This window comes from Mytilus edulis, chromosome 5 (genome assembly GCF_963676685.1).
Source record: "Mytilus edulis chromosome 5, xbMytEdul2.2, whole genome shotgun sequence".
Lineage (NCBI taxonomy): Eukaryota > Metazoa > Mollusca > Bivalvia > Mytilida > Mytilidae > Mytilus > Mytilus edulis.
The window spans coordinates 3,354,143-3,366,447 of record NC_092348.1 but is presented as its reverse complement, the minus strand read 5'-3'; the positions used below and the strand labels follow the sequence as shown (position 1 = coordinate 3,366,447).

At 31.5% G+C, this 12,305-nt stretch overlaps 1 protein-coding gene across 1 annotated transcript; it reads right to left on the bottom strand.

Annotated features, from left to right (window-relative positions):
* Positions 1-971: 971 nt before the first annotated feature.
* Positions 972-8,860, bottom strand: LOC139522655 (protein eyes shut homolog). The gene is made up of 6 exons (XM_071316123.1): positions 8,857-8,860; positions 4,760-4,888; positions 4,481-4,594; positions 3,972-4,085; positions 3,015-3,148; positions 972-1,466 (listed from the first exon to the last, which is right to left on the bottom strand). The coding sequence occupies exons 1-6, from the start codon at positions 8,858-8,860 to the stop codon at positions 1,038-1,040; spliced, it is 924 nt and encodes a 307-aa protein (XP_071172224.1). The 3' UTR covers positions 972-1,037.
* Positions 8,861-12,305: the final 3,445 nt, after the last annotated feature.

Genomic DNA, 12,305 nt, shown 5'->3' with positions numbered 1-12,305 from the left:
ACAAAACATTGCGGTTGAACCCATACGCTTCGGAAGGATGTTACTGTTGCAACGACCTTGTAGGTTTTGGCAAATCAGGAAAACAGCTGTTTGCCATTCGTTTGATGTGTCTGACCTTTTGGTTTTGCCATTTGATAGTTGATTTTCCGTTTTGAATTTCCCTTTGAGTTCAGCATTTTTTTATATTTTACTTTTATACCATAATTCTTCAAAGTTTCAAGCTCGGTTCGGAAAGAAGTTCTTGACTGACGTAATTATTTTTTTTATCAAAAGCATACAATGTTTCTTCAATGGTATATTAAATTAAGGCAAATGTACAATGGAGCGTGGCATTCATGTCAACTTGTGCAAACAAGCTCAAATACAGTTTGCGGAACAGGTGTATACCTGTCAAATGTTAAATCTACGGGAATTTTGTTCTCTTTCGAGTGAAATACAGCTTTAATTTAATATGCTAGTCAACTAATTATTAGATGGTAGGCAATGTACAACAAATTTCATATATAACGAAATTGGATGAACTATAAGACTAAGGGTCTATTGAATTGGTCTCCAATATAAAAAGTGTGGTTTTCTCAACCAAACCATTGATTAATTCAAGACAAAAAACGCTAAATATTTCTTACATAATTTTAATTATTTCTTAAATAAATTTATTAAACCGGCATTAAAGCTAAATTCATGCAACAACAGTTTCCATGTGTTACAATTTAATAAATGTAAAAAAAAAAAAAAAATGGTAATCACATGAAATTTTAAAGGAGAGAGATCTCGTGCTTCGACAGGATAAGATTTGGATAGATTATTTTTTTCCCTGTTATATGTCATGACGAATTCGAGTTCGTACTTGTGTATCGGTACTTTTTTAATAGCAAAACTCAAGCATAAGACTTTATAAACACGAACAGCATTTTATTACACCATTATACAAATATCTAGATACATTTTTAGATAAAAAATATCCTCAATTATATTTACCATGTTTACATGAACATTTATGAAATGTCTAAAATTTTATTAAGTACATTTCGATATTCTTAACTGTCATTTTGTACTCTTTGATGCCGACATTTTAGAATTTTCCGACTCCCATCTTCGTTAACATATAGTTTAGAAAAATCAAATCCACTATGATCTAAGAAACAGTTGTGGTGTTCTTTCTGTTGTTTTTGTTTTCTTAGCCTTGCTTCATGAAGTTTATTGACTCTGTGAGAGGATTGCGCTGGCTTCTTGGCGATTTCACTCTCTTGGAAGACTTCATGTTGTAAAATTGTTGCTTCATGTGGGTGAATTTTACTGTCACTTTTTGATTTATTAAGCATCATCCAAGCACAGTAAGATAAGATCGTTAGTAATAATCCGATTGCATACCCAATAGATCCTAGCAACATTTTATTCGATTTTCTGCTCTGTTTCGACTGTTGAGTAAAACAAGAACACTCAGAATATTCTAAAACCGAACAACCCTGAAAAAAGAAAAAGAGGTAAACAGAATCAAAAGTAGTACGCAAAACAACACCCACACACTTAGAACGATATGCAAGTTCTTAGATTTGACAGGTCTTACCCTTCCGGAGCACATGATATCAACCCAGTTTTTGGAGGGGTTCATATTCACAGGCATGTGTCTTAGAAAAAAATCCTGGTACATAAAGGTTCTTTGTATATAGGGAAAAAAATATGAGACCAGTGCCTGTGTTCGTATTGTTTAGTCCTTATTTTTCTATGTTGTTTTGTGTCTGGTTTTTTTCCCTCTTTTTTTAAGCCATGGCGTTGTCAGTTTATTTCAAATTTATTAGTTGAATGTCCCTCTGGTATCTTTCGCCAATCTTTCATACAATTTAGTACTCTGTAATGTCATTCCATAGTTATCACTGGAACCACTTGTAAAGACATTACTATTTAGTATACTGTAATTGATCCAGAAAACACACCTGTTTACCTCTTGTCTCTCTGTCTGAATTTTAGTACTTATAATACATTTCAATTAACCCATTAGAGCAATGTTTTTTTGTGTGAGTTATAACCTTCTCTGACGGTTAATGCAAACTAAGGACACAAAAGTATCACGACAGTATGTGTATGTCTGGTCAGAGTTCGTGATACCCGCTTTATATTACACAATAACAATGATACAAGGGTACAAATGTGTATACAACCAACTCCTTGTTTTGTTTGCTTGTGGTATACAATACATCTTTACGACTAATACGCATTGCTTTACAATTATTACATTCATACATTCTTTTGACACTTATATTTAAGCATGGCACAAATTCGTGTTTTTTACAGACTGTTTATGTCTTTAACAATTGGATGTGCACTGGTTGATATTTTGTATATGGTCGTTAATTTTTTATTAGTAGTTATTGGCTCTGAACTTGCTTGCAGTAACTGTGAGTACTCTCAGATCAATACATTGTGTTTTGAGAGTTTTTTTATATGTTTGTTTTGACTGATGATTCAAGAATTTTTCAACTTATTTTTACATTTTGTTCGTTAGTAGAGGGTTTGGCACCCTTTAACCATTTTAAACCGAACCACATTACGTTTGCACCTGTCCCTATTAGTCATGAGCCTGTAATTTAGTTGTTGTCCTTTGCTGCTGTTATTATATTTGTTTATCGTTTATTTCTTTGTACATACATTGGTTTTCCTGTTGGAATTGTTTCAAATTTTGTCGTGTTGGGGTCTTGAATAGTTTGCTATTTTCATGTGGTAGAGATTTTTGTTATTCACGCTACTAAATATATCATTTAATATCTTATGGATAAACTCATCATAGATATATACCAGGATTAGAATTGTGTACGCCAGACGAGCGAAAAATCTACAAAAGACGCATCACTGTAGCTGGAACCAAAAAGGGAAAAAGGGGGACAAATGTACAAAGTTGAGGAGCACTGCGGATCCAAAATTTCTATAGGTTTATAGCCGTCTCATTGGCAATCATAAAGCATCTTCAAATTTTTATATATACCCTGAGTCTCCTGTTTGTCGTAAATTAACTTTACCTCAGATTCATTAGTATGTCTTTCCTCGCATATATCACCGAACCAGGAATCTATACATTCACATTTAAACCCATCATAATTGTTCATGCAGGTACCATCATGTAAGCATGGATGTGAGGAGCAATGATTCATTCCTACAAACAGTCATACTGGTTTATATTTAAAGAAACAAATTGCACTAAGACAAACAAATAGAACACAACAAAATCGATCGGAAGACAATTTAACGATGGCGCAAGACAATTTAACGATGGCGCGAGTCATTTGACGATGGCGCAAGACATTTGAACGATGGCGGGGCGCCATCGTTAAACAGGCCATGTAGATCCCTGGATCCATCTATCATCTATTTATTCGTATGATGCATATTCCATTTACGGAATTCTCATTACATATGGAAGAAGTAACATTTCATTATATTGAACAGCACGTTATGCTGTTAAAGGATGTCTTTTTTATGATGAATTCCATGTCTACTTAGGTTAATATTTGAGGCAATTATTATTGCATTTACTTGACACCACAGAAATAGCAGTTTTTTTTCTTTTTATCATGGATAACACCAAGGGTTCATAATGGAAACGTTTTGTTTTATATATTTAACAATCTTATACCGATACTAAGAAAAGGTTTCAATTTAATATTTCCGTTTTATTTTCTGATTCGTTAATTTACACAAGTGAAGGACGCCAGATGTCAATCTTGAATCAGAAACTGCTGAGACCTCCGGTCTTTTTTCAGCTCTTTCTTAACATGTTTTGATGATAGTAGAGTACGTTTTGTATTTTAATTATTTTGGCCATGGAATTGTGTGATCCGCATCGACTTACAATTTTTTTGTTTTACATTTTTAGAAATGAAGGGATGCCCTTATATTTATTTCAAGTTTTTTTTATGAGATACCACATGATAAATGGATTTATATAGTAACTTTATACATAATGTATTCTGACTTACGATGTTCACAATGTTGTCCTGTAGAATCATTTGAACAGTGACAACGATACCCATTGATAAGATCTACACATGTTCCATTATTCCTACATGGATTACTGGTGCATTCGTTTATAGCTAAAAGTATACACATTCAGCATTAAAAATAAATTGTATCAACCTTTTAACTATTCCTACGTGAATAAAAAAAATCTTTATGTGGATACAACATAAATGAATTGTACCAATATATAAAAATTATAAAATGAATATTTTTTTGGCTTTATAACACTGTTGAGTCTTATATAGACGAAACGCGCGTCTGGCGTATTATATTATAATCCTGGTACCTTTGATAACTTTATATATTGAACTTGTTTTAAATGAAGGCTTTTATTAGTCTGGAAACCTTTTATAACACAACTATGATAAACTACACTTGCTATGGTATATTAACCAAAAATATGTCAATACCAAATTCACAGTCTTGTAGGGATTGATGTTGATACTATATACTGTATTATATAAAATACCTATTTGACACTGTTTTCCAGTATATCCTGGTAAACAGGCACAGTTCCATCCGGGTGTTCTATCAATACATGTAGCATTGTTGTAACATGGATCGCTTTGACATTCATCTACATCTGAAATTCAATGAAACTGAGATAACTGAAATGTCTGTAGCTACGGTCAGCATAAACGTACTATATATATTCTATGCGAAACTGTAAAACTGTTAAAGAAAAATGTTAAAACAAGGAATGACTATTTTACTTTCTATTCAGTAAATGTCATATGATTGAAAGTACCTAAAACATGTTTGTTATATGTATAAACACTTTTTGTATATCCAGGAAAACAGGCACAGTTCCATCCAGGTGTTCTATCAATACATGTAGCATTGTTGTAACATGGATCGCTTTTACATTCATCTATATCTGAAATTCAATGACATGGAACAGTTATTGAAAGATCAGTATTAAGCATGGATATATTATTTAGATCACTGTTAAACTAAAAAAAAGTACATGAAGTTTCTACCTATTTTTTTAAATAATTTTATGAATTAAATAAAAACTCGAAATTTAGTTAAATTAGGCTCGTTTTACAAAGTTCAATAACTCCTATAAGACGTCTCCAATGATTTCGGTAAAAGATGATTTTTTTTATTGCTGATGTTTGCAATGTTTAGATTCTACCTATCTTTTAAGATAATAAGCAACAATTCGAAAATTAAAAAAAAACCATTAGAGGTCCACCGTCTAGCATAATAGAAGCTAATCAATTTTACCGACTTGAAAATATGTATTTCTGTTGATGAATATTTGTTGTTATAGCATTTTTGAATCACCTTTTATTAAGGAATATTTATATATATTTTGAAAAGCTCTAATTTCTTGTCTAGATTTGGCTATACTTTATGTCCTTTTTTGTTTGATCAGCTCCTTAGTGTTCGTGTAAGTTTTGTTTCCACCAAATATTTTGACATGGAGCATGGACGAAGAGACATTAATGGTATTAAGTCTTTCATTTCATCAATTTCTTCGATGTTGTTGTATTCATAATATTTTTACTGATTAAAGTTTTTTGCTTCTTAGTCTTTTTAAGTCATAAGCCGAAAATAAATTTACTACGGCATGGCCATCAAAGGAAAAAGACCAATAGATAAAACACAAAATAGAAAAAATAGGACTGCGCAACACGAACCCAACAAAATCTTGGGGAGGATCTCATGTGCTTAAGACAAAATCGTCATTTAAGAGCAAATTATAATCTCCTTTCAAAAAGCGAAATCAACACTTTTTTCAAAGAGATTAGGTAAGAGTAACCTTAAATGGTACTTTTAAAATAATGGCGGAAATATATAACTTTTTTTTTGAAAATATAGCCCTATACATGCATTTTGCCATGATATTCATCAAGGACCATGATGGATATTTGACAGGAATCAATACTCAAAATTCATATACGATACTCAAACTCAAAGGATCATTCATTTGAGACAACTCTAAAATACCGCTGTTCCAAAGTCATACATCGGTTGAGAGAAAATAAATCCGGGTTACAAACTAAAACCGAAAGGAAACACATCATCTACACGAGCGTGCGACGACGAAAAGGGATACAAAATGAAGGCAATAAATAAATCACCTTCCATAAAATCATAAAGACTCTAAGGCTTCAACCCGGGAAAATTCGAGGGATTTGACTATTTGTTTAGGTTCTTTTTATGGTCATATCTGTACAACCAACTGGTTTGGTTCTTGTGCATCCTTGGCGAGAAGATATCCGGTTTTTAGAGTTTCTGATCAAAAGCAGATTGAAAAAGGCACTCCGTAAGCATGAAATTAATAAAGTGTTTTTTTATTTATTCTTTTTACTACGATTAGCTCTGATGCTTTGTACTGGGTTCGCTTTATGTTTTGTCTTCAAATTAAAACAACAGAATCTATTATACGAATAAGATTTTGTTCTTTCAGATATTTTGGCCCGGTAATCATTGAAAAGGCATTGTCAAAATGAATTCCTGGCGAAATACAATGGTACCGTTTGAACAAACCAATGTCTTACCGCTTCCTTATCCCTGTGTTTGTGTTGTGAGAAAATTGTATAATTTGAATTACCGTAAGTTCTATTTCATTGTTAAAAAGGGATACGCTTCATTTTACAGGTTATATTTTGTAGGGTTAAGATTTTTCTCATTATCTTATTCACGGCCGACACTCGGCTAACCGAGAGATTGGTCGGTTAATCTATATTGAGTATGCGGCTATATGGGCGATTGGTCTGTTAATCGGGTTGGTTATACGTCTGTTAAGAGTAAAACGCTTAATTTAATGTTAAACTCTATTAAATATACAGAATTTTGGCATGTTATAAGAAGCAAATTAAAAAAAGAAAAGTGTCTGACAAAATGATATCTATCATAAAACGTTTTGCACTTTTAAAAACATTTATTAGTTTGCGCAGTTTTCAGTAAAACTAAACGGCGTCGCGCAAGTATGTAGTATTTATGCTTATACGCATAGCAATTTTTTTTTAGTAAAAAGCGAAACAAACAAATTTAGATATCACTTAAAGGACAAAAAATAGTACTGTTGTTCTAAAAAATAAATTGATATTAGTAAATATTTCATAATTGTAAAATAACGTGAATAATAACACGTTTTAGTGAAAATTATGGGAATAAAGTCTGTTAATGGGTTGGACAATTAAAATTGTGTCAGTTAAGAGTTATTTAGCCACGACAATAATTTTGCTACCTTTATATTTTCCCTTGAAAAATTTAAGAATGAGATGTTCCTGAGTAGACAAAAATGACAATACGGTGCCACAGTATCCTAGAAAGAGCATTTTTATTTTGACTTTCTTTGTACTTTATTGAAGGGTGTGTCACTTCAATATAGGGTGATATGGATTGGCCTTTGGAATATGCATGAATTTTTTATTGACGTTTTCAATCAGCCTTAATTTTTGTGTCTGTTCGAAGTAGCACGTTCTCAATTCCGACTGAAAATGTCTTTCTAATACAACACAGGGTACATATAACGTATTCTCGTTCACATATGAACATGATATTTGTCACTGGACATTAAACCCTAATTCGTCAGCATCATCCAATTAGTTCTTTTCTTCTATTACTTAATCATATGTTGTTTACAAATCACTCCAAAGAAGTAAACGGAAAGGAGCGAATGCAGCTACATTTGGTTATTTTATATTTCAATTCATTTTATTCCGTTTACCTCCTTTCTAAATAAGTGCAGAGAAGAACTACAGTTGTCTATGGTGGCCGGTGAAGCCCATTTCGCCTTTCATATTCTATAGGGCGAAATCGCGAAAAGGCGAAATCGCGAAGTCGAAAACGAGAAATCGGTTTCGCGTTTACGCGTTTTCGACTTCGCAATTTCGCGTTTTCGCCATATAGAATATATAAGGCGAAAACGCTAAAGCGCTAAAACGCAAAATGGCATTAACCTGCCACCATAGTTGTCCGCATGTAAACTTCTAAAATTTGTCACCAATATAAGTACATCGCAATCCGTTACTGTTTCAACAGCCATCGTTGTTTCGTGTGTGTATTCTTAAACAAGTATTATTTTTCTCTCGTTTTTAGCAATGTATCACTCTCTACGGTTCTTATATATTATTCTATATTCTGCGTTTCCATCCAGATTCTCGTGTATACCATTGGGGGTATTGTTTATTAGTTTAAACAATATTTTATTCAAATAAATTGAATTGGATTGGGCAACAGGCATAGCTTATGTAAGCCCTCTCCACATTGTTTATTGATTATTGCAATGTTATACTTTTTGGAATTTCACAAACTGATTTATATAAATTGCAACATATACAGAATATGTGTGCCAAACTTGTGTTAATCCGTTCTAAGTATGATAGTGCCAAGCAGGCATTGTTTGACTTACACTGGCTTCCGATCAAAGTCAGAATTACATTCAAAATGTTAAAAAGGTCGTCAGAGTCATCTATTGGTTGTTATGCAGTCCCATATAACAAAAAGAAAACTTTTTCAGATAGACGCTTTAGTACTATTGGGCCAAAATTGTGGAATGAACTAGGTACACATGTAAGAAACTCTGAATCTTTGGATACTTTTAAATGTCGGTTGAAAACATTGTATTTCGAAAATTATTTTGAACTTTTCTGACTTTTTTCTTGTGTATCACAGTGTAAATTTCAATTTTTGGTAAAGTACATACATATTGTATTTTTGTATAGTATTTTTGTATTTTATATGTCATTTATGTACAACGCCATTGAATACATATTGTATATGTAGAAATAGGCGTTTAATTAAGTTTTCATGTTTCATGTTTCATTGTTTATTTCTGTATTCTTTAAATTGTTATGTCATTGTTTTTCTACATTTTATTTATCTTACTCATTATTCTTTCTTTATTTTTCATATTTTGTCATCCCAATATTTTTTACTTACTGATGTTTAGTTACATCACGACGTTTATCTCTCAGACTGATTTATAAACTGGTTACCAATGAAGTTGACAAATTTGTGTCATTCATGACAATTAAACAGAATCAACATGATATATGCGATCATTCTTGGATGAAATTAATATTACTTTAATATATCTCTTTTTGAAACCATTTTTATCAATTTTCAATTTCATGTGTTGTTTCCGTATATGTTATGTTTCATTGCTCATGTGTTGTTTTCGTATATTTTAGCCGCTCGTCTTGAGCCTACTTATTTGATCCGATAACACCCCATATAGCAATAAAATTATACTTTTATTGCCATTCATAACTCTTAACAGACCAATTAACAGACCGGGTTTTATACATCCGACCCATTAACAGACCAGGTTTTTAATACATATTGATTTATGTCACCAAAATGCAGATTTTCGTGTAGATTTTTCACACAATGGTATCAATAGGTTAACGAACATAATGCCTTTGTTTTTTCGATGTTCAAAATATTGAATGCAAGTAAATTTAACCAATGTGTCATTTTGTGTACATTTTATGTGTGTAAAATGTGTATAAATTTATTGATGAGTAGCACGCCTTTTCATTTTATAGATCGTACATCGAAGCTAGAAAAATAATAATTACACCACTGAATTCAGTACATTGAATTGTTTTGTTAGACATGAATACTTTTTATGATGAAAATATATTTATGTGGTAGAGACGATTTTCATTGATTTTATTATTTTAATCACTTCTCGGTATAGTTTATCATTATTACTTATTGATCAGTTTATCTATGTATTATTTAATCATTAGAGTATTTAGTATTAATCAGCTATGCTTGACCGCACAGTGGTAACTGTTTCTACCTATACAATTTATATATCATTAGTTAGAAAGCTCAGGTGAATTTCTCTGTGGTCAGAATTATCTGTGTTCTCATTGGTTAATTGGGACATACCCCCAGATTTGAAATGGGTATTGTTTGAGAAAATGGAGAATTTATATTTACTTTAGTTTGTGCCATTTCTATATTGTTTGGAATGGAATGATATTTCATTGATAGTCATTTGCAGTATTTTGGACATATGGAATTTAGTATATTCACTTTATAAGGTAAGAATGCACTTTATTTACTTTGAGTAGAATGAGAGATGAATGAATTGTATGGAACGCTTTAAGCCCTTTTTGGTAGGTATAACCCTATATCCCTATATTATGTAAATGTGTATAAAAGAGATGATTCCGAGTATGAGTTATATGAAAGCGTAGTTTGCAAGTAGGGAGATAGATTTTTGAATGATTCTGAGAATGACCTTTGACCCTTATGTCATGAGTCTTATACGTCACATTGCTTTATACTGATACTACGTCATAGCCTGTAATTTTAATATATGATAATCAAGTTTATATTACTATTGTGATTGATTATTAAAAACATTGTAATGCTTTGATTATATGGAACTGAAATGTGTATTTGAATACTTATTGTGTTGTACATTGCTTGTAGGACCCTATTGATCATACAGACATATATTTGATGTTAGAAGTAGAGCATTGGTTATAATGCTAATGTAGTGATGTTGATGTTATAGCCTGATTCCATAAATCGGTAAGGCTTATCTTGATCTCTATTGATATACGTATTATTGATATACTATGGTACCTTGATATATGTTAATAGAATGTTTGATAGTTATATTCAAATATAGATCATATACTTATTATTACGTTTACGTTCGTTATGGCCATGATATTTTAACTTGGTATTTATTAAATGACGTCAGCCTTTATAAATGCAATATGTGATTACTTCATATGTAACTGTGATAGTTAATAACTTTATTATATATTTGTTATTATTATTTCAGGGCTGTATTTATTATATTTCCTGAATATTAATAAAGTATGAAGAACCCTAAACAGAGTGTTGTTATACGAGCCTTAAAACCACCCTGTTATATTGGCGCCCAACGTGTGTTTCTGGTGGATTAAAGAAACAGAATTTGATGACATTTTCCGGAGCTGAAGCTGTTTTACTACGCATTACGATATACAGAACATTACTGGTGTAAATAGAGTTCACCTTCAGTTATGATGTACATGATTGAATTTAAACACCTGTATATAAATAAACTGATGTATAAATAGATTCATTATATATATAGAATAGTGTTTCACAGTTAGTTGATTTCTAAATAGACTGATTTGTATTGAACATTATACAATGTATAATATACTACTGAGACATTGAAATAGTATTTTGTAAAGAAGAACGAACATTTAGTATACACTCAAGGTTTTGATTGGTGTAATAACTGACATTAGAGACATATTTTTTTTTGTTTCTACTAAAAAAAATTGAGTGATTTTAAAATTGGATTGAAATAATTTATCTGAAGTATAATTAGGTGTATTTTTGATCTGTAGCTGTATATAAATGTATTGATAGTGTTTGATTACTGTATTTTTTTTGGTGTACATTTTTTTTCTATTTTGTATAAAAGAAAATATAGATTCATGACATAGCCCAGCCCTAAGCAAGTTCACATAAACTCGTAAAGTTACACAAAACTTTGCTGCTGCTGATTACACAATAAAAAAAATACCAGTACGGTAAGTTTTCATTAGTTCAGCATAGAAGCAATACAAATCATTCACGGAGATATTTTTTTTCCGTGAAGAGTTATCTACTCATAGTTATTAGTAAGTATATAGAGTGCAATAAGTGCCAGGTTGGAATACGAAGGTAAATAGTTCCGAATTGACTCTTTGGGTGTGCAGTGGTTTTGAATTGCAGAGATTTTCATATTGCTGACATTGAATTGTGTTGGTAGAACTGTTATTTTTGTGTTTCAGGTATTTAGGCATTTTGATTAATTTAAGTGACATTGTATTACATATTTACTGCTGATTGTTTATATAATTTGTTAATTAAGTTAGTACTCAGAAAGGTATAACATTACGCACATTTGGTGAGTATTTGAGTGTGTGTAATTTGCAGAGGTACAGCAGTGATTGAACATTTAAGTAGTAAGTTTCTTTATCTTATATTTATTTCATTTTGTTCAGTGAGGTTAATTTATTCATTGTATTTTTGTTTAACATTTTAAATTTCAGTCGAGTAGTTACTACTTTATTTGTTTTTGTCATTCCGATACTTGCGTTATATTTTGTAAGGACCAGACACGTAGTTACTATATACCTTCAAGAATCCGCACTATATATCACACACACCATTAAGAACATTCAACATGTCAGATTACTTGACGGAAGAAGAGATTGCTAATATGGTAAAAGCATTCAACGATATGGAAATACGACCATCTGCTAGCTCACCAGAAGAATTTAAGACTTGGTTAGAGGAATACAAAGACGATGATGATGCACTGGATG